Raw genomic sequence first — 24,271 nt, 5'->3', positions numbered from 1 at the left:
TCTTTCTTTCTTTCTTTCTTTCTTTCTTTCTTTCTTTCTTTCTTTCTTTCTTTCTTTCTTTCTTTCTTTCTTTCTTTCTTTCTTTTTCTTTCTTTCTTTCTCTCTCTCTCTCTCTTTCTCTCTTTCTCTCTTCCTTTCTCCCATAAAAGTGGCTATAACTTTCAGGCTATTCAGCATATTTTTGTCAGACATGCTTTCTTTCTAAAATTCTTAGTCTTCTGTCTAACAACTTGTTTCCTAATAATGATTCACTGTTGTGTATCTACTAACCCATCTTAAATAATCCCATTATATACCAGATGTTACTGTTCCTGTCTAAAAATTAATTCTACTTAAAAACAGCCAGATGTTTTTTCATGTATCAGATGAATCAAAGTACACATTCCATTAGGTTTTGGAGGGTTTATATCATTGTCTAAAAATATACATTTCAGGATACCATCTTTCCAGCTTGGGTAATATAGCAAGTAGAAAAGGTACTTTAGCTCATAGTATGGACAGACAGTTTTTTAAGAGTTATGGTTTGCTGAATGAGAATAACTTTGAAGTTGCCTAACTAATACTTTAAACATTTTTCCTTTTTTTTTTTTTTCTACAAAGTTACAGCTGTGCTTTGATACCCAAAGCATTATGTGAAAGAGTGCATCTATATAGACTGTTCCCTTGCCTCATTAGAATGTGCATGATTGTTTTACACAGTCACCAGCTGTTACTGACAAACATTCCTCACATTCCCATTTTGTTTGTACCCCTACAGTCTCCCAGTTCCCTGAGGTCAAACTCTTTTCTTGAACAAAACTCCCCAGTGCTGCAGGATGTTGTAACTGCCCCTGATCTAGCTTAACTTGTATTAACTGTACTTGTCCAGTACAGAGCAGCAGCCTGGACATCTTTATCCAAAACCACAGCTCAAGGAGCTACTCTTCACTTTTTATACAAATCTTAGTGGACAGATTTTTAGAACAGCAGAAGACTTGATATGAAATCTCTTTTCACTCTAAACAGTTTTCACAGAATCACAGAATGAGTGATGTTGGAAGGGACCTCTGGAGGTCATCTGGTCCAGCCCCTGCACAAGCAGGGACACCCAGATCAGGTTGCCCAGGACCACATCCAGACGGCTTTTGAATATCTCTAATGAATGAGACCCCACTGTAGTGTTATGACTCTGTAACTCACACTTCATAGAAAATCAAAGATTCCAGGTTATAGGAAGGAAAACTGACCACTCTTCTTTCCTAAACTGAGCAGATAAATAGAACAATGTGCCAGAAACAGAGCAAGTGAAAGGTGGAATGATTTGACAACCTCATGAATGAGGATGTGTAGAAATGAGCAACATGGGTTCAGACTCTTATTTCCTAGATAATTTGGCAGTTTTATTCACTGAGTGAAATAAAAACTAAATGATTACATTAACTGGAGCTGCATTAAATGTCTGAATTAGAATATATTATTTTAAGAGAATATAACTACAAGTGGTAATCTAAGTATAACTGTAACCACGCAATATCTGTAATTGAAATAGAGCAGTGTTGGCAAAACATTAGACTGTTTCCTAGATCTAGGCTGCATGGATCAAGTAAGCAGAAATTGTAAAGCTTTTGTATTAACTTACTGAAGCTCCTATAGCAGCTGGTAGTGAGTTCAGATGAGTGTTTCTTGATGAATGGCATGTTGTTTCCACCTCTGTTTTCTAATTAAATACCCAGAATATTCGTCTGCTGAAGCTGATGGCAGTACTGACTTGACATCAAAGGGAATCAAGTTTTGCCATTTTATGAAGAATTATTATTATCTTATGTTTAGAAAAAAAGTAAGGCAATACACAGCACCTACTGTGATAGCTCTCTTTGCACCCTCTAGGTGACTGCAGGCTGCATTTCTGTGGTGCCTCAGAGCTCCTGCCTGAAGCCAAGAGATCAGTTCAATACTAACAGAGGAAGCAGTATCTGAACCAAGTTACAGTAACATCACTCCCACCTTGCTGTTCACTTGGAAAATATATTAGAATATTGAGGAGCTTACAAACTAAATAGACCAGGAGGAAAGATCTCTATCATGCAAATAAGAATTGAGGCAAGAGGAGACTGTCTCACATGAAGTAGCATAGTCAGGGAAGTATAACCATCACTGCAAATTCAGGTCGACAGTTTGGGGCAGATGGCATTTTGACCATAACAATAAATATTTTCTTTGCATCTCCTGATTTTAGACTATTTTATATCCTCTCTAAAATAAAGAGAAAACAATAAAGTGAAAAACTTCCTCACCCTCCAAATTCTCTGCTTACTGCTTTGCTTTCTCAGGGATTGTAACAGATGCTAGCTTACAAATTGGGCATAAATTCTTTCTTGATGAAAGTACTGTGAAAATTTAGAGGATTACACCAGTGTCTAGAAAGTCTTTGCTCCCAGATAGGCAGGAAAATGGGGAAAGAGACATAATAATAATTGATTATTAGAATTACAATTCTCCAGATGAAATCCTAAATAGTAACATCATCAGCAGCCCTACAGCTAGGAAGTAAGGCACTGATCAAACCAAATGAGACAAAATCTTCTTTCTCTACAAAATATATTATAACCTGGACTATTGGCAAAGAATAGTTTTGTACACTTTATTTAGAGTCACTGCTCTATAAATATCTGCTACTTCAGTCATTGTATTTTTGGGTAACCCTAAATGAAAGTTCCTGTGTGAAACCAAACTCTAGACTGTATTTTATTTTTAATGAGGGTTCTTCCACAAAATGTTCCATTGTGGCTAATGAGATATTAGCAAAAAATGCACTAGAAAGGACAGATTGGAAGATAGTCAACTGTCTAAATCAGAAGATTTTCAAAGTGCAGTAAACAAATTATTAAGCACAATTCTCTGGCTCAGTGCCAATTTATACTGTAGGGAATTGGTCAAAGAGTAGATCATGAAAAGCTTTTCAGGAGCAGCTAAATTCTACAGCTGTGGTCTTTGTTTTTCTAGTACTTTGCAAGAACAGAAGGGGGAATTACGAAAGCGTCTATCGTACACTACCCATAAGCTGGAAATGCTTGAAACGGAATTTGATTCTACACGTCAGTATCTTGAAATAGAATTGAGACGTGCTCAGGAGGAACTTGAAAAAGTAACTGAAAAACTGAGAAGGTTAGTAACTAACTTTTTGAAATAAACAGTTTTGAGGAATTTACAAACAGCTATGTTAAAGGCATATGTAAGTAAAAATATAAACATATATTCTCAAACAAATTATTTTTAATGACTACACTTTGTATTTTCATACTAAATATATGTATATCACATATCTGAATATATATTAATTAAATGCCACATAACAAATTATGTACATATAAGATATCCTTGTATTGAGAGTAAACATGCAAATAGAAATATATAGGTAGATATATCTATCATATTGTTTATGTGTAAACATCATACATGTGGGGTAGTACTATGTTACATTACACAAAGGCTATAAACACACTATATATACACATATATTGTATATATGTATATATACAGAAAATATTTTAACGAATTTGGCTGCATATTTTCAGTTGTTATTCTCCATTGCACTGATAGAAGAAAAGAGAATTTGGTCCTTCTTCACTCAAAGCTGAGGCAAAGTTTAAATTTACCAGTGATTCTTAATTCTTCTCATTTGTTGGTAAAACTTCTGAACCTACAATTATCCATTTATGCAGAAATGTATTTGCATTTCTTGTGAGACCTTATGTGGATAATTGAACTGTTTGATTTAATTCACTGGATGAATCAAAACAAAATTCAGAACAAATCGTTCCAGGGCTATACCCAAAGAATTTTTTTTCACTCTTTGCAGAAAACAAAACAAAACAACAAAATTACACAAAGCAAACAAAGCCAGAAATTACCAAAAAAAAAAAAAAAAAAAGAAAGAAAAAAAGAAAGAAAGAAAAAAAAAAAACGAGCCAACCAAACAACTCCATGAAAATTTAAAAAATAATTAGGCTGCAAGGCAAACTAGGAAACATTCTATTGTGGACTTTATTGTGGACTTTAGATGTTTCTCTAACTGGGAGGCTTCCTAAAACAAGGCCAAAATGAGCCGGTGTATGATGATTTTGAAATCTACACATATCCATCAAGACCATTGTGGAGGCTTTCCATAACATTTTCTTGCCAACAATACATATTTTCCCTATCATTTCAATTAGAGTAGACCTATTGAAAGTAACTTTACTCTTGATGTAGTTTTGTCCCGTTACAGCTTTAAGGACAGGGAATGCTAACAGTCTTTTCTCTTGAAACATTATTTCAGGCACAGTCATCATAATTCCTACATCATGCTTATCAGAGCATCCCACTTTCATTAAAACAAAGGGGCAAAATACAGTCTCTCTTAAAAGACAGTAAGAAGCCTCATATCAACTTCATTGGGCACTGATGATTTATGTACCCTTCAAAAATCATGTCAGACAGTCTTGGTTTTGCTTATGGCAAAGTCTAGCAATTGTACTTACATAAGATTAGTAGAACTCACTTTCCAATAGTCTAATGAACGTTGTACGGTATTATGAAGAAAACTTACATTAAAAATTATGTTTCAGGCAGGTGATTATGCCCCTGAAGATATATTATAATGGAAGCCCAAACTATTTTATGAGGTGAGCTTTAAAAATGTTTCTATTGAGAATAGCAAGGCATACAGCAAGTTGAATGACTAGGTTTCCCAACCTGGAAAAGAATAATGTCGGAAACAAAACTGCCGTCCAAAAGCGTGTCAGCAACATGTCACAGAGGAAGAACACTGTGAAAAAAAACAAGGAACCAGAATTAGTTTCAATAACATGTTTCTTGCTTTATGCACTGCACAGGGAGATAAATTCAGCCCCTACTAATAAATAAACCCTGTGTAACATGATCCCAGTTGCATACTAGAGAACATTTCTGTTATTAAACTTCCATTATCAAGGAGTGCAGAATTTTTCCGAGAGGCTGAATGGCCATCCTTTTCTACTCCTTTCTGAAAGCCTTTACCCTCTTAACTCATAGAGAATGAATGGCATTATTGCTAGGCCTCCTCTCTCTAACCCTCGCAGGGAGGTCATTTACGTGGCTCCATGGTCAAGGTGTTTGACCTCTCTTTTACTTTTTTGTCCCAGTGGGAGACGGAGGCAGAGCTGAGTGGGTTTGAAAATATTAACTGTAAAGCATAGCTTTGGCTCTGAAAACTGACTGAAAATATATTGGGGGGTTCATATGCCTCACAGTGATCTCCCTATCTGATGTGACCAGCATGGCTTTTTCAAGTCAATTTTTTAATAATACCCAAATACCAGTCTTGGAACCAAAACCTTTCTCCAAAGGTCATGCAGGCTTTCCTGCTCAAGACCATACCCTGGGTGCCAGTTGTCCAAGGTCTCCCTTCCTAGCTTTTACCAGGGTGTACAGTTATTTTAAGACACAAGGAGTAAACCTGTACAAATATATTTTTAGTGCAAAGATTAGCCCACATGCGTAATTATTTCACCAAAAGCAAGACATATCATAGATTGAAAGGGTTATCTGAACAGAAATCCTATGGCTGCATTAGCTTTCAAATAAATAGGGGGAAAACTCTTGTTTTCATGAGAAAGCCAGTGTTACTTGTGATAACAGATAAAGAAGATGTTTTTTGAACAAGAAGTTATTATTTAACAGTCACTCTTCAAAGCTAAACTGCACTCGGGTTGAAATTCTCTTCTTTGCAGGTCAGCACAAAGATATATCTGATATTTACTTCAGATATATCTCATGGCTTTAAGAGGGCTTGAAATAGAGTGGAAATAGACTTGTGCAGGCTTTCTCTTCAGTGATGATCTGTAGTCTTAGAGAGAAATGTGGTGTCTGCTGTGTTAGAGCACTGATACATAACATTAAATGTGGTCTAAACACTTCTCAGTAGACCCTAGTTTAAATGAGAATCTAAACATGCATTTAATGCATGCACATATATGCGTGATGCACATGTACTTGTGGAGGCACAAAGGTATCATCTAAGTATATGAATTTAACACACACACACAAAAAATGCCATAAAAATATAATGTTATCAATTCACATAAAAGGAATTTAATCTTAAACCATTTTCATGCGTTAGTGAAGCTGGCCTATTCTTTGCTTTATTTACAAAGACAAATTTACAACATCAAGATGTTTTATACTTCACAAGGTTTTTGTTATCCAGGTGTTTTTTTTTTTGTTTGTTTTGTTTTGCTGTAAACAGGTTTAAGTTACCATTTCCTCATCTGATCAATTCAAATTGGAATTATTTTCCCTACTCCACTTTTATTTCACACTGTTCCCCAAAGATTGATTTGATTACTGGGTTCTTTTATCCCTTTAATGCTTCCTTCCATATACTTATGGGTCCATTTCTCCCCTTGCCACCCACATTTGCTGACACTTCTTTTGGCAGAGTGGATTTCCAATTTGGGTTTTATATGTGTATGTGTATGTGTATGTGTTTGGGTATATGTGAGCATTTGTGCTTATTTTGACTACCTTTGCATACTGTTCTCAATAGAAACAATTTCTGAAGCTCAGCTTCCTATATACTGTGGATTTTTGGTTTAGATTTACTGTTTGGATTTGATTTGCCTAGTAGGCAATTTTTTGTGGAAAAAAAATAAAAAATAAATAAGAGGTATTGCCAGCCAAGAATGATGATTTAATGGTAACTGATCTTCCAGTCATTCACACCAAGAGAAAAATGGTCTCTGCAGAACCATTGATGCATTGCCACTGTAATAAGCCATATATCCAGGTAGTAATCACTGCTGGTTTTGTTCAAGACATGTAAAGTGAACATTCAATATGTCAACCTTCAATATCTCCCTTGAGCTCTCCATGTAGATCCATACTGAAAAACAGACTGGGGTACAGAGAGGCTTGTGCTAGAAAAGCCCTGAACCAATATTCTTTCCACTTTTCTTTCATGAATTTTTGCAGATACATTTGAACCCATGCAAACTTTCACAAAGTTGCAGATGCTAAATTTGACATCAGTTTTACACCATCTCCAGCTGAGCCACGAAATGCTAGAGGCTTGCTACAAAATATATTTAATCTGTTCTATTTTGATTTACTTGAGAAAAGCTGCAGACCATGACTGACAAGATACTAGGGCACCTCTGGTCTCAGCCAGCAGACTCTATCTTATTTTTATAAATCCTTGTTCCCCACACAACGGCATGCAGCCCTACCAACACAACGTAAGTACTAGTGCTGAGTAGCTCTCTGCAGACACAGTCACTTTAAGCCTCCTCACTTCTACTAACTTATCAAAGTCATCTCTGCCTTCTCCTTTGCCATGAAAAAATGGGTACAGGGTATCCTGAGATTTCTCTCTGTTGTGTTGACTTTAGCTAAATACCTGTGAAAATGCCAAGTATATCTGCAGCTGCACAAATAAATGTCTATACAGAGGCTTAGTAGCAAATGCTGCATCTAACAGGAACTTGGAGAATACAGAGATCAATGAACTTCATTCAGTCCTTTAAGTCACCTGGACATTTACACAATGGCATTGTGAGAACTGGTGAGTGATGACTGAGCCATAGGTTAGTAAAAGTCTCACAGATTTCCAGCCAATGGAGTTCACCACCTTTGCAAACACCATTTACCATTCATCCTCCTCACAGGGTGGAAATCTCTGTGCAGCAGCTTTGTAAAATATGTAGTACACCGAAACTTTCCCTAGACTAACAATATATATTTCAAATGGCCACCTTGAGCCTGGGCTGATTCTCTGTGCCCCTGGGAGCTTCATCTGTGGGAATGTCCTTACTTTGCCCACAAAGCATCTGTCCTCAGCACAGAGCTTTCCACTCAGAGCTGTGTGGCAGATGTTACAGTATAACTGGGAGCCTGGCAAGAGGCACTGCCAGCCCCTGGCCTGCCCCTAAATGGAGGATTTGGTTTATGCAACTGGAAAGAAAATCTCCATGGAAACAGAAGGAGGGAGAGACCTGAACTGTCACTGCAAGGAAGGGGTGGGATGGACCCCTCTGTCTGTAACCATGGCATGGGCTGAATGCACATCTCAGTTCTGATTTCAGCAGCCACTCCTATCCACAGGATAAATCAAAGGTAATTCTTTAATCCAAATCCCTTGCTGGTCATTGTGGAAACTATCCAGGTTCAGGCTTCTCACACAAAGTGGCTTTGTGCTGAATGAATGTATATTACATCTGAGTTCGCATTTATACAATTCTCTAGCACATTGCCTAAAATCAACTTACCCCTTAAAATACCTAGACCTATTGACCTAACATTCTCAGTGCAAACATTTAGATGCATCCAGACAAACTTTTTACAGCTGAACTTCTAACATTGGCTTTACATTTGTTATACACCCTGATGAAGTGGTATGTACCAACAAAAACAAGGAGCTACCCTCTTTATCTTCTGTGGACAGAAAGGCACAGCTACTACTGAAATAGGAATGCTTTTCCCATAGGCTATGCAGTTTGCTCACAACAGTATTGAGGTTACAATACAAGGAACCTAAAGCTGTACAGACTGAAATTTTCTTTGGTGTACTGCTCTGGAATAAGCAGGGAAGCTTCATTTTGTGAGTCCATTCAATCCCTCAGTGCTGAAAAAAAATAAATACAGACCTTTTCCAGGCCACATTATCTAAATTTATTTGCTGGAAAAAATAACCTATGTTCGTGAGGTTTAAGGAGGTGCAATTCCTTGAACTTTTGTCAAAAGAGTACTCTCTTCTAAGGCATGCAGAATTGCCTGCATGTTGCTTTTACTGCAGTCATTATGTTTCTGCTGCAATTCTCCATATTAAGAGAGCATGGTAATTCTCTTTCTGTAGCGTCTAAATAGAAAGCTCATGTCTCCTGCCCGATGTGTTATTCCTGAGCCGGATGAAAAACTACACTGCCTTTGTGCAAGTTATGAATCTGTGATGCATGTCTGCACACAAGTGCAGAACAGCAAACACATTTTCACTTCTTGATGGAACTTGCCACTAAATATAGTAAGCAAAAATGACAAAGAAGTTTACTTAGAAAGTAAGTGGTAATTATCTTTCAAAGGCAACCACTGACTGGCGACAGGAGTGATCAGAAAACAGATTTCAAGTAGTGTAAAGCCAAGGTTTTGTACTGATGTGAAAATTACAGGTGAAAAAACAACAGAAAGAACAATACATGAAATTACATGATATCATCTTTGTTTTAGGATACAAAACAATTACCTAGCCTTACAAAGAATTAATCAGGATCTGGAAGATAAACTTTACAGAATGGTAAGTTATCATAAGTGAACTTTTTTTTTTAATATCAAATGTGGTTTTATGGTTCTTAAATCCTAGGACAAACATACGTACTCCATATGCATTATCCTTTAAAAATAAAAATAAAATAAAATAATGGCTTTATCAAATCATGTTCCAGATCCCAAGGTGTGTAAGATGGAATGTCTCCATTAATTTAAATGGAGATTGCATTTGCTGAGATCTGGCTGAGTAAATTGTAGCTTTAAAATAATTCTCATTAATTTAGTTAATAACTTTGTAGGTTTTAAATATTTATGTTTTCATTAAGTAACAAATTTAAATAAAGTAATTCAACATTTTCTCATGCTTCTTAGATACTTTCACTCAGATTTTTTTAAGTGATTTAATATAGCTTGGATAGCCTGACTTTTATATGCTGTCATAACTATCAGTCTCAGCATATTAATTTCCAATCTGCATGTATCTGCAACTACAGTGTCAATGTCACTGTCACAAGCCAATTAGTAACCAAGTGAGGAAATCAGTGCACCATTTATTGTCTCCACATTTAGGGAAAATATTACAAGACACAGCACCACTTGTTCAAAATGGTTTGAAAGAAATGGCAATGTCTTTAACGCCATGGCTCATTACTAATACTGCTGGGGCATCACTGTTAGGAGAAAGTTAGAGAGAAATGTAAGGGTAATGTTTAAAGAGGAAAACAACAACTATTTTGATCTGAAAATCTTCAGGTCATGAACACAGCCTGAGAAACTTCCTCTCCTAGATCCGTATGATCTGTAATTCCTGCTCTCCTTGCTGCTGAGCTCCAAAACTGTCATGTCCCAAGCCAGTGCACAGTCATGAAATTATAGGCTGTATGTCCAGGCAGAGTGCTGACATACTGCTCTAAAGATGCTATGTTAAGCCTACATTTTACATAGGTCTCGTACGTAACATTTGCATGGATGGGCTGCTTGAAGTGAGGGCAATGGATTATTTTGCTTTGAAAATAAATAAGGACCTTGGCAACATACTTGAGAGACATCACCCTTTACAAAGAAAGTGGAAAGAAATTTTTGAAAGTGTCATTATTCTTATCTCAAGAGTCTGTTTAAATAGTTGGCAATGAATGAAGTACTGATGCCTTTGTAGATGGCTAACAACAGGGCAAAGTTTCAGCTGGGTTAGAGCAGATTTTTTTTTAATGTACAAGCATAAAAACATTTGATCTTACGTTAGTTTTTTTGTTTGTTTGTTTGTTTTTGTTTTTGTTTTCTCCACTCTTCCTTTTTTACATTCCTTTTCCTTTTATCCAAATCACTTCAGGAATTTATCTACTTCTTTGGCCTAATATTTATTGCATATATGCTAGAAAAGATAAATAAAGTAACAGCATTCTGACTGGTAAAAGAAATAACAAATTAAAAAATATATAGAGAGAGAGAAAGGAGGACTCCGGGAAATCCATGTCTTTTTAACAGGCATTTCAGATCAACGCAAAGAATTTTTAAACTGCTGTTTCAGCATCCACTTAAAACCCAGAGCAAAGATTTCAGAAAGAAGCAAGGCTGCTTCCACGGAGCACTGTACCTTTCTTTATCCCATTAGTGTGACAATCATTGAAGGTGGTGGCTTCAGAGGCTTGAAGAAGATCAACCAGGCTCTGTATACCACTTAAATTCAGACTGCTTTGCCTGAAACACTGAAACTGAAGACACAAAATAAAACCAAACAAAAAATCAGATGGAAATTCTATTTAAACAAACAAACAACAACAACAACAACAACAACAACAACAATAATAATAATAATAATAAAATAGTACCATATTGGAAAAAAAAATAGAGAAAAAAAAATAGAGAAAAAAAGAAAAAAGGAAAAAAAAAAGGAACTAAATTTTTTGATCTTCAGGTTATTTCAAAAACTGTCAATACTTCATAGCAAGTTAGATTAAATAACAGCTGGTGTGGCTAGTCAACAGCTTATGGTGGACTGTGCTCTTGGATACCTTTCTCTCCCTTTCCTATTTAAGAGGAGCAGCTGTGTTTATTTTTTTGGTCTAATTTATTCAGTTTGACATTCTAAAATCAAAAGTCTTTGATTTATCTACCTTTATGCAAATCCAAATACATAAACCACATATTTATTTTCTCCCCATCTCCCCTTCCCCATCTTTCTGTGTATATTTACATGTGTATATAGGCACACGTGTACTCTCAGATTCTTACACAAGTTTTGACCATTTAATGTGTCAAAAGTAACAAATAGGGAAAAGAAGATGTCCCCCTTGGCTCTCCCCACCTGAGGATGACCTGGGATGCTCCCAGGAGAACCTTTTCTCCCTGTCTCCACAGGTGAACCATAATTCCCCTTTCTCAGAGACTGGCCCCAGCTCATCATAACTAATCTGGGACTCCACTGTGGCCTCCTTCTTCTAATGATTTTTGGATACCCTGAATCCCTGAATGTTAAACCTTTTTTTTTTTTTTTTTTTTTTTTCCTGTTATTGGGATAAGGGACGTAAAAAATAATCATTAATTCATCAGCAGTCACAGAAAAGAAGCTGAAGTAGCAGTTATTTTTCTTCTAGGCTCTGCTTCCTTTTGAGTGCTAACCTATAAAATATTTAAAAATATTTGAAAGCACAGTTCTGATCACAGCAAATGGTATCCAATTGAAACCTCTGTCACATCAGAATTCTAAAAATATAAACCAGAGTGTCTGTGTTGGCTAAGGACTGAAAAATGCAACCTTGAAATCAGTGGAGAGTTTGCTGTATTAAATTGGACAAGACTAAATAGATGACACCATAGAGGCAAAAAAACTAAGACTCTGCTGTCACTACTCATATAAACTTCTGTTGCTAACACAGCCACAGTCTTTAAGTGGAGAAGATTTGTTCGGTCCTGTAAGCACTGGTGAAGCTGGGGAATATACAAACTGTCTTCTTAAATGATTAAGCTTTATAATTCTTTTCTTTTTCTTTTATGTTGTGGTAACAGACTAAGCAGAGTCCTTAAATTTTGTACTGTGATTCTATCACAGGACTATTGAATTAATTTTTTTTTTTTTTTCCTTATCTAGTTGCAGTTACCAGTATTCTTTACTTTCTCTGATACTGATCTGAGTTTCCTGCAGATGCTCTGCCATGGTCTTGCTGGTCACAAGCAGCACTTACAAGCAGATTACACAAGCCCTAGCAAACACACATTAAGAAATCTTTTATATAATCTCAGTTAAACTGTATTCTGCATATGATCCTCACTTATTTTAAAAATATCCTGAAGTTTTAAGGCTTTCTGTTGTAGCTAGATCTGTGTTTTACCTCTAAAGCTATAAACCACATTTTAATGGTGTTTACATTTGGGAAGAACTAATAGATACCTAATAATAGCTGCTTAATAAATCTAAATGATAATGAAAATCGCACCCATTTCTCCTCCCCCGTTTGCATTTTGAATGTTCTTGAAAATCTGATTCCAGAAATCCAGCTGCAAATTGCTCATGAGACCTTATTCCCCAGAAAGACCTTAAAATACCTCTCTTGTAACTAGGAAGTTTGGCAGACTCCTACATTGTATAAGATTACTTCTTGTGCTGAGTCCTTCCAGAAGGCAAAACTTAAACCTCTGCTTTGTCTAAAAGTCACGGTATCTGCACTTACAGCACTGGAGATGGACAGGGAAGGGGAACAGGGGGAAGAAACAGTGCCCTCTGATGATGTGGGAACTAGCTAGAACACACACATTTTGTAAACCCTTACTCCCATTACTCCTTGGTCTGCCGACCCATCTCCAGGATGTGTTGGTTCAAAGAACCTCATGTTCTTCAAAGTGTCATCACCAGGTCAATTGGGTTTGGTTGCTGTTTTTAAGTAAATATATATATATATATCTATCCTCTCTCTCAGCACTGGTTCAGGACCTCTTGACATTAACAATAGTGAGTGCTGTCAGACACCAGGGTCATGACTGGACTCCTATGCTCAGCAGCACAGGAGCTGCTGGGCACCAGCCCCACCAGCTCCAGACAGCAGGGCTTCAGTTCCCTCTGTGCAAAGCCAGCATCATCCTTCTGCACACCATGCATACTATATGTTACCATCTGTCAAGATTAAAACTGTTACACCACATCAATGCCTGATTTTTCATTCATGTTGAGGCAGGCTGGGGGGTGTAAGTTGGTAGAAATTATTATATAAACTAGCAGTAAAGAGAGATTTGCATTAAGGACTATCAAGTCTGAAATGCTACAGTGCCTGAGCACTGTGCTGATTTCTATCCTGTTTCTTCCTCCGCCAATGAGTTAGAGGAGGACTAAAAGGTACAGCAAATACTTTATGCTATTAACAGTTATTTATCCAGCTCTTGAATATCTGGGGCTTTCCACTCTGCTGGCCATATGTACCCAAGCATCTCCAGCTAAGGAAATTCAAAGATGAATTAAATATGAGCTGAGTAATTTTCAGACATGCTCTGAAGCTTTGTGTCAGGGAATTGTCATTTTAAAGGATGCAAAGTTCTGGATGTCCAGGCCAAGAAGTCAGAGAATATGAAATGGTGAGGAATTTGATGAACAACTCCAGCCAGGCATTAAAACCACCTTGTTACCAGGGTGAGCCCAGTACTTTGGCTTTGGAATTTAAACCTTTCACTAGACTGTGTCTCAGTTTCTCATGACAGCTATCAGTGACTCCCTAAAATAGTTTATATCGTAACTAAATGATGATAACAATGGGGAAAATTCTGCCTATTTCTGTGCAAACCTAAGGAAAGTAAAAGCCCAGCATATTTGGGATCCTGGAAGGGGATGACAACTTTGACAATGACTTTGAACACAGTGGTTTAAAGTACATCTTTTTTGGTTTAGTTCCTTTATGAAAAATATCTTGTGGATCTCCCTCCCCACCCCCCACTCCCCCAATATGTCCCATGAAAAAGAAGCAGAGATGGCCTAAATATACTTAAAAGGATTTGCATTCCAAAGACAAGAAAAGTTTAGAGTCAGCTCAACCTGACAGGCTCATTTACTCACATTCAGTGAAGACAGCTGTGAATTTCAAGAGAAATTTATACTGGTTGGTTAGCTGAGGCAGAATCCAGAGAAGGTCTGTGCTTTGTGCACTAAAACAACTGCAAAACAACATTTCTAAGGAAGGAAGTGACCATATATGTTGCAGAAACACATAATTTATAAAAATAGTGGTTGAAAAACTGCATTTCTAAGAGGTCTTTAGCTTTCATCTTTTTAAGCTTACAGGCATTTTGTGTTAAATATCTTCTCCATCTCTCGTTAATTCTTTTCACATTAATTTTCCAGGTTAAAAAAAAAAAAAAAAAAAAAAAAGCCAGATAGGCTATAAGACAAGTCTTTTAAACCCACAAACATTAACACCCGTAGCAACTACACAGACTCAGACTAAGTAGTTCTGTCAGTTTTGCAGCCTTGTATAAATCTGGGGAACAGCTGTGCCTCACACAAACACAATCGTGCGCACAGGCTTTCAGGCATCCTCCGTCCTTTTTCCATCTCCCTCTCAATGGAGATTTACCTCCTGTGAGGAGAACTGGCCTCTTCTTAGTTAATGTAAATAAGCACAATATCATGAATGACTGTTCTGGAAACTCTTTCTTTTCCTAAAACTACAGAATTATTCTGCAATGTCTTTCCCTCTTAGTAGGATGTCTTCCACAAGCACTGGCAACATAGGGGAGCTGTAAAGCAACAAAGGACACTCCTCACCTCCAACGTCTTCTTTGTTGAATGATGACAGAGCTCCAGAACTCTTTACTTCTCAACATGCCTTACCTTTCGCCCCCCATATGCATTTCTGATATCTGAACTTTTAAATAGTATTTTTCTTCATCCCAGTCTCCATGGTTTGGTCTCTACCTGTCAGGACATCCCTAGAGCTACCCTCTTGGCCAGATAAGAATAGAAAAAGCTGTTGTTTTCAAAGTAACTGAAAAGATTAAAATAATAATAATAATAATAATAATAATAATAATAATAAAATCTGGGACTTGGTGTCCTTTACCTGCACCTTTCTTATAGTGCTTTAGTGCTTGTGATTATCTGTCAGTTCACCACCAGGAATATAAATAGAAAATAGTAAAGACAGTTCATCAGGAGAGTGAGAGAGAGAGAGAGAAGCAGAGTATTGGCCCATCAAGACCAGCTCCACCTAGAAAGTTTCTGTCATCTGTTTCTATAATCTATTTTAATTCAAAATAAAGAAAAGTACCTTTATGAAAAAGTAGGGCAAATACAGAACTTAAGACCATTTCATTTATAATGTACAGAAGGGAATGCAGAATTAATTCAGATAAAGTAATGACTTTCATTGAGAGAAAATGAAAAGAGGGGGGAGAGAGGAAGACTTATTTTTATATTCTCTTGTTCTATTTGGATCCCTCATGCTCACTGAACTGTACTTTCAGCATATGGGATCATCATCATAAGATCTTGTATCACTTTTACCACACATGGCCTGTACCTCAGGCAGAGTCCTCTTAGCTCAAAAGAGATGTAAACTTTTTTTTTTTTCTTCAGAAACACACATCTCTCCTTTCAATCTGCTGCACTAACACAGCATCAGAAGGTACTACTACATTTACTTCAGAAAATTACAATCAATCAACACCATCTCTTGTCTCTCCAAATGTAATTTATTTAGCATTTTGTTTTCCAGTAGGGCTGTTCTGGAAAGACATGCCACTGATGTGAAATGTGGGAGACACACAGACAGACTATAAGCATGTTTTGTCAGCTTTAGCAGAATTACTAGCCGGAAGAGCATGGAGTGGGAAGCTGACTACCCAGCTTAGAAAGGCTCTTGAGAAGCTGACAGGTATATTTTTTTCAAGCATAATTGTAATACTGGGGAGGGTGATGGCAAGTAAAGCCACACCTCTGGCTTCCAACAAGTAGGCCGCATTATCAGTGAGGTTAGACAGTGAGTTGGTTGTGTTAAATTATAAACAGCTGACCCTGAGCACAGCTGATTCCCTAAAGAACTGGTCCTAAGTCAGCAAGATCAAACAGATCAGACAGATAAACAGAAAATAAACTTTTAGTCACAGATGATATCTAGTGCCTGGAGTAAAAAATCCTGACCAAATTAAAGAAATACAGTGGGATAAATCAGGGTTACATGGTACAGATGTGCTGCTCTTAACTTCATCTGTGCAACCACTTCTGCAGAGACTCATCCTGTAGAGAAACTGCAAAGCAGCTGCTACTGAGCAACCAGCTAGTTCTTGCTTAGGGGAGTAATCAGCAAGTGCAACAATACTCTGTTCATCCATATTTTATACTGAAGTGCATATATAAGCAGAACCAAGGCCAGGAATGACAGGACCCTTCCCTGGAATAGGGCCAGGCTTGTCTACATTCATTTAATTTAGATAAACAAAGTGTCACTGTTTATACTAATTTTTCTGTTCAGATTTCCATTCCAAATAATCTGGATAAGAGGTGAGAGGTGCCTTTTGCCTTAGCTCATGTAAGACATGGGGCATTCATTGAACTGAAACTCTCAGATATATTTGCAGATGGCATTGTCACCTCTATCAGGAGGAGCAGATATAAGCAGTTCTTTTTACATGATGTAGGTTGGTCTTATTTTAAAGAAGGAGCAAATCGATTCAGCTGTCAGCGATAACTAGTATAAACTGGCACACCCTGCTCAGAATGGCTATATTCCCATTGACCTCAGTCAATGCATGCTTACCCACATGAAGAAACTTCACAGACTAACACTAGTACTATTTATAGTGGGAAGGTAAATAATCATCTTGCATATATCTGACAAATCATTTGCAATTAAAAGCATGCCTTTCCTTCAGAAACAGCACCTTGAAAGTAGTTTTCTAACCACATTTCTTTCTGTGATACTTTATTAATTATACACCAGTGCTGGATTTCATTTTTTCCTTTTTTTTTTTTCTTGTACTGCTACGGAATTACATTTCAAGACTGTGACATGGGGTAGTCAAGGAAACAAATCTTTATAAGACCTCTCCAAGTACAAGGTTGAATATAATATTAAGAGCAAATCATTCTTCCAGTGAAATGTCATAGAGCATGAGATCAAAATCCTCAGACAAATCACTATAGCCCCACAGTGTTATCTTTAATAATATTATTCTGTTTGGAAATCAAGAAGAGAAATCAGACTCTGCCACGGGTCATTTTTTAATCAGCAGCCAGTGATGTTTATTAAAAAAAGATAAATTCTATAATTTAACTTTGCCAGACAAATTAGATCAGGCCGGTAATTTAAACTTGAGGCATTACATCGTTTATCAGAGAAAAAGACACTGCTTCATTCCATAGCTCTGTTTTGCAGAATAAATATTTTAAAGTGTTAAGGACATGGGAGATACACTGGTAACACATATCCAGTTCCTCTTACCTGTCATAAAATAAATGTCAAACTTGAACATCCCACTATGAATTCTATTCCACAATTTTTATTCTATCAAAAGGTCCAACGCAATCAGAAAATAAATAAATAAATAAATAAATAAATAAAAAATTCTCCCTCATTCAAGCCAGGTTTGTGTCTTGAAATCCCCTTGGTCCTGAACTTGAATCCTGGAAACATGTGACCACGTATACACAAGCACATCAGAGTATCCCTGTAAAGTATCTCCTCATTCTTCTCTTCTGTGAACTCTTAACTATGTCTTGGCATTTTCTATATGTCTTCTCTCTGATAACATTGTTCAATTCAGCATCATCAAACAAAATAGTAAGGAACAGGTAAAAGTAAGTAATTCCTAAGCAATGGGAGTCTCTCCTTTCTCCATAAAGGAGTTCGAGACGTTTGTCTGACAGAGCTTGCTAGTCATGTGGTATGCAAATTTCACTATCTGCTGCGTAAATCTGATGGATTTTCTTAAACCTGTTTCTTTCCTAACCATATTTTTCAGCCTTGTTGCCTCTATACACTTATTAATTATAGCAAAAGATTTATATGGAAAAATACACCCCTTTATTTTTGGAAGTCAGGAATATCCAAAATATTCATAACTTGACTATGTATTTTTTCAATGCGCTTAAATTAACTAAACTCTTACTTTTGACTCTTCTTCCCCAATGCACCATAGTATAATCTGGCATGAGAAGGATTAGAAAAGACTTGATTTAATTATATGCTCTGTCTGAGCAAATACAATTCAATTAGGAAGATGTGATTATTAAATTCAAAATGCAATAGCATGCATCAATCAGCTGTATGAGCTTTAAATTAATAAATAGTTCTTTTACAGTTACCTAAGTACTAGACAGAGAATCAGAATTAGAACCTCTAATAAAATTTGCCCAAGTCTCTCAATGCAGGGTTTAAAGCATAATTTACTGAATGGATTTTGTATACCAGCTGCAGTAAGATCAATGAAGTTTGTTCCAATGTTGGGTGATGTCAGAAGAGTAACTGATTCTGTTTTATCACAATATGTGGTTTTCTGTGTTTCAGGTCTAACTGAAGAGAGCACAGACATACGTTTTTTTGTGTGTGTGTCATAATTACCTGATACTTAAAGGTTTCCTTCAAAACTTCTATACTTCCCTGCTTAAACATTTTAGGAATTTTTCTCTCAAATTTCCTGTAAGGATACAGAGAGATATCAAGAAATATAGTTCATGCATAGGCAAAGGATTTCAAGTAAAATAAATCTTCAGTTTTTATAGAAGATGCCAGGAAAGCAAATTAAATGCCAGAGATATCTAAGTTATCAAGCAAAGATAGATTTAATTCCTTGTAATAGGGATCACCCATTCAATACCCAATTCAACATACTAATGAGATGTGTCTCAGTGAGGAATATGGTTTTGTCAGGTCTCCTAAAACAGTCTAGTAAGGAAATAGAGGGAGTGCAAAATATGGCCATGTCAACCTGCTGCACTGATGTTTCCCATCTGTAAAGCTCAAGTCATCTGCCTTCATGGGGCTGACGAGCGTTAAGCTGAGGGAGCAAAACCATTCCCTGGAACCGCTCCAGGAGTGGCATTGCCTCTGTCCCTGGCTGGAGTCAGGAGGAGCCCACCCCTTGACCGGTATTTTTGCTAGACAGCAGAACAGATCCCAGTAGAGGACATGCCTGTTTTTTTTTTTTTTTTCCAGCTACATATTTCTTCTTAGAAGACATGAACTGGGGAAGAAAATAGTCTATAGGCAGGAGAGATGATAGCATCCCTGCCATACACTCTCACCAAGCACAGTGATTGTCTCCTCTTCCTTTTCCGGGGCAACTACAGAATTATCTCCTTGTTAGACACCTCCCCAGTAGCTGCTCTGCTCCTCTTTGAATTTTCATACTCTTGTATTAATCTATCTACATCTCAGGGTTCCCAGTTAAAGTGATGCAGAAGCTCAGTAAATATAACATCAAGGGAAGAAAATTCATTTGAACAAGATTCATTTTCCTCCATGGTGACTCTCATAATTGGCTTTATCTGCTGCAATGAGATTTTGATAAACCCTCACTACATGGTCTTGCCCAGCTTTCCATTGCTCAGCTTCCAGGAATTTGTCTTCTGGGTAAATAGTCAGAGCTGAAAAATAAAGAATGACAATATATTCCATGAGGAAGAGGAATTATAGGGCAGAAGCCCTTTTGGAAGAGAGTACTGAAGGAGCATGGATCTGCCTGCTTCTTCAAACATTTTATCTATATATACTCTTCTTTAAGCTGGTTTAATACAATTATAAAGGCCCAGAGATCAGTATTGAAAATTTTACTGGCATTTTTCTCAAAGGGGCGAATGGCTAACTAGCTTCATTTTCTTCAACAGAACAGCTCCCAGTGACTGCAGAAAGATAGGAGCCATCCATGTAATTCCTGGTCAGAGACCTTTTCCTCTCCTGCAAGTAGAACAGGATAGAAAGCAGGATGCCCAGAAAGAGAGTTACTCACTAGGCATATGATTTGAGATAGGAGATTTGGCCACTGAGGAGTGCTGATCCATTTACTATGAGGAAGAGAAGCTGTCTGGTTTAGCTGTCCTCTGCTAAAGCAAATAGGAAAGTACCATACGTGGAAGTGGCCAGCTATACCAGGCAGGCATCAACCTAAATAAAACATAAAAATAATAATTATTAAAAAAAAATCAAGGTGTCAAGGGTAAAACTAATCAAGTTACCAAGGGGTATGAAAAGAGACTCTCTATCTGCTCTTACACCAGTGCTAGCAATATAGTGATAACCTAGAAGAATTGGAAGTTTTCATGCAATGCATGTGTATTGTTGTCAGGCAGTCTGACTGAAGTTCACAGAAAAGACTTTTGTGACTAAAATATTTAAATCAGCTTGTTTAGGACAGATCAAGTGAATTGCAGAACTTGGGAATGGCACTCTGTATTGTGCCTAGCAACTCTAAATAAGTAGTCTTGAATATTTTTGAATTATTAATAGAAGGCAGAGGCAGATCACATGCTGGTCTGTGCAGCCACAGACCACCACACTGCAAGAGAGAAGGAGGTGAACAGCATCTCTATGCATTGCTATTTGGAGCACGCAAGAAAAAGAATGCTGTCATCTGTAGCTTTAACAATCTATGCTGATGAAAGTTTACAGCCAGTACAGAGCTCTTTAGAGCTGGTTACAAAAATTTGTAATGAAAATTTCCTAATTATGAAAATGCTGCATTAAAGAGATTCTCTCTTTATCTTTATTATGATAAATACAAAGAATGATCTTTGAACTGAAATGAATTGTAGCTTAAGGGTAAGAGATCATGAATGTATTGCATTTGATATCTGTAGACAAAATAAAATACAATCCAACGATATATGTATTCAATGCAAAAAGAGAAAAGTGAATCTTACAAAATTGATAATTATTTTGATCCAAACCATCTGGGAAAAAAAGATTTTAAATATTTACCAGTCACCATTCACACTGTTTTGCTAAAAACAGATCTCATGTTTAGGAATAAAATAAAAAAGTTGCGGTTAAAAACCTTGAAAGTAAGAATTGCTATGTAAAATAGAAAATGTACAAGTAGCAAGTGTAATGAAGAACTGATAGCAGTCAATACCAATTATAAGCCCTGAAAAATAGAGAGTAGATAAAGAAAGAAAAAATATACTGGAAAATAATTTATAAGTTATAATATACTATATTTAAGTTAATATTTATAAGTTATTTTAATATAATATAATAATGTATCTGAAGTTCATATAACTTGAAGAAATTTAAAGAATGGCTCTTTTATTTTATCTACCAGGCATGGTAGAGTGTACATTGACTATGGTACTCTTTAAAGGAGAAGTCTATGATCATTTTTTATTCAGGTTAAGATGCTTTTCCATTATGAGATGACAAAATATTTTGTATTTTGTCAGAAACCAAGGACAATATTAAACACAGATACTGAAAATGGATGGTTTTAAATCAACAACTTTTTACAAATACGGTATCAGGTTTTGAAACTGCCATATCAAAGAAGCATTTGAGGTTTAAAATGTATACCTAACAAATCTAAGAACCATGGAGAATTGCCAGAAGACTGGAAGAAAACTAATATGCCACTATATAAAAGAAATGAAATGGAACAAGCAGTGAACTAGAGGTCTTCAGATTATTTTTTTCCCAAGAGCCGCATACTAGGTTTTTTTCCCCCTCACTCTCAGTCATTTACTAGATTTTCAACGAAGTTAATACAAGCATGACTGTGAGACAAAAGGTGTGCTTCATGTCACCTACCTTTCTAAAATTAAGTATAAGAGCTCAGCTAGTCCTCAGGTTCCTCTAGTAAAATAAAAGAAAGAAACATCTTACAGTGTCATCTTAAAACAGGTGTCTAAGCACCTGAGCATAAATGCTCTTTGGACACATCTCTTCCACTGACTGGGGACGAGAAAAGTAGCTTTATCCACTGCCTTATTCCTAGATGGTGAGATGAGGTCAAGTTATGTGAGATGAATACTGCCTTCCTGTGTCTGTGATAATACTCTATTATTCAAACCTATGAATCCCTTCCTGTTCACCCTGGATATCTGTGTCGCTTTCTTTGTGCTCTAGAGGAGTAATACACTTAAGCTGATCCTTTCTTAAGAAGAAAAGAGACTGAAGACTGAAGATTTAAGTACAGCAGATAAATCCAATCCACAGTCCAATGTGTTAAAAAAGTTGTGCCATGAAAATTGATTTTCTTGAAAACAATGCATTAAGCTGAGAAAAATATCAGAACAGCTATTAAAAACAAGTCAAGAATAATTACTTAAGCGTGCAGAGCCAATGTCAGTAATGATAATATTTAGACATTATGTTGGGCCAAAAGGATATGTTTAGCAGGGTACAAAATCTCATATTTTACTCTTTTCTAGCTTTGCTGTTCCTTTCATCCCAACAGTGCTTTTTAAAACAAAACAGTTCCTTTACCAAGACTTGAGGGTTACAAAAGCTTTGATTCATTATAAAGGGGAGATCAGGTTTAACTTGAAGTGAACAAAGACTTTGCACAACCTGAAGGGTGTCCCTGTAACTGTGGGTTTATAAAGAAAAATCTGATGAGCTCTAAGGGCTTATTTCAGTCTCACCTAAGGTCTCAGCTGCTGGAGGAAATCTCAGAGGAAGGTCATCTCTACAAAGCTTCTTTTACAGATTTTCTAAGCCTCTCTACCTACTCTCATCTTTACTTGCAATCCTCTTTCTTCCAAAAACACTAATGCCCACTCAACCTTGTTGCAGCACATTGGGTTTTGAAGAGAATTGCTGGAGCCCTATGCTGTGCGATGTGGTTGTAGTGTGTCCACACATCTTTTCCCATCCTATTCAGCCTCTATCCCCTCCTTCTACATCAATAACAGATACTAAAATATTTCTGCAGAGATTTCCAATGCTGCAGGATGGGAAGTTCTTGCTCATGAAGTCAAAATTTGCTAACACAATTAGGAGAGACCAAGATTCCATGACCCTGTCTTCTAAATGATTGACTTTCTTAAGTGTTTCTATTCGTGTCATTACATCATCAAATGAGAATTGAGCAATTATTCACCTGAAGAGAAAGAGTGATGAGCTCAGGTTTAATAGTGTTAATGTATTCTTCATAGTATAAATGTAATAAATATTTTTAAGCATAACTTCATATCCATAGAATTCAATTGCAAAACTCTCTGAGACAGATGTAGGCACCAAAGTTGGCTCTTAGCTGCAACTTGTTCTTGTTGAAAATAACTTAGTAATCAGATGATTTGCTTCCCTTGATGAGATCCATAATTTTCTATTAAAAACCCAAAGTTCCACACCTCTCCTCAGAGAATATAAAATGCTTCTATTGGCACATAGCTGCTATAGGAAATAGAAGGTCAAGGGGCTCTTAGTGGAAGTTTTGTTTTGACAACACAAGTTGCTTTTATAGACTCAAAAAATCCACAATCTCTTATAAACCAGTTACACCACTTCCTATGGACTGTATTCTCAGATTTGTAGTTCAGAAACGTATGCTGTACATTTGTCCTGGTAATGCATAAGGAAGTGTCACCTGTGCAGAAGAAAGCAGATTTCAGAGCATGAGGTGCACAAGAAAAATGGCCTCAATACATGGTCAGTTAGAGAACAGGAGCGGCTTTCATCCTAGAGAGTATGGTGTGGGTACAAAAGCAAAGAAATTCTGCTTACAGTGGGCAGGGGAGAGAGGAGAATATCACAGTCAGGGAAAAGTCTTGAGTCCAGAGAGGGGGACTGAACACAAGAAGTCTTCAGGTGACTGACAACCTTAATGGGAGCCATCAAACTAAGCCCTTATGGGAGCTTTAATGGGAGATAGCAGTTGGAAAATGATAGCTAGAAAGAAAAGAGGAATGGTTTTTCCATAACCACAGCTTGTCAGTTGGAGGTCTAGTCTCACATGGGAGGGGTGCGATAGATTAGGAAGTAAAAGGAAGTAACAGAAATCAACAGTAGAAATGAAGAAAGAGCAGAAGGGTGTTATAAACTGTTGTCTTTATAGTGAAATGGAACCCTGGAGAATAAGCTGTTTCAATGGATTTTCTGCTACAACT

At 36.8% G+C, this 24,271-nt stretch overlaps 1 protein-coding gene across 9 annotated transcripts in view; it reads left to right on the top strand.

Moving 5' to 3' along the window:
• Positions 1-24,271, top strand: part of BEGAIN (brain enriched guanylate kinase associated) — a 161,645-nt gene that overhangs the window by 97,268 nt on the left and 40,106 nt on the right. For 7 of the 9 annotated variants that reach the window (XM_035327940.1, XM_035327944.1, XM_035327946.1 and 4 more), the window contains 2 exons: positions 2,983-3,144; positions 9,217-9,283. The exons of 1 other annotated variant lie outside the window; for it this stretch is intronic. In XM_035327940.1, coding sequence (XP_035183831.1) covers positions 2,983-3,144; positions 9,217-9,283 — 229 coding nt within the window. The remainder of the gene's footprint in view (positions 1-2,982; positions 3,145-9,216; positions 9,284-24,271) is intronic. One more of the 9 variants, XM_035327948.1, reaches the window with a different exon arrangement.

Source organism: Oxyura jamaicensis, chromosome 5 (assembly GCF_011077185.1).
Source record: "Oxyura jamaicensis isolate SHBP4307 breed ruddy duck chromosome 5, BPBGC_Ojam_1.0, whole genome shotgun sequence".
NCBI lineage: Eukaryota > Metazoa > Chordata > Aves > Anseriformes > Anatidae > Oxyura > Oxyura jamaicensis.
This window is presented reverse-complemented; position numbering and strand designations above follow the sequence as displayed.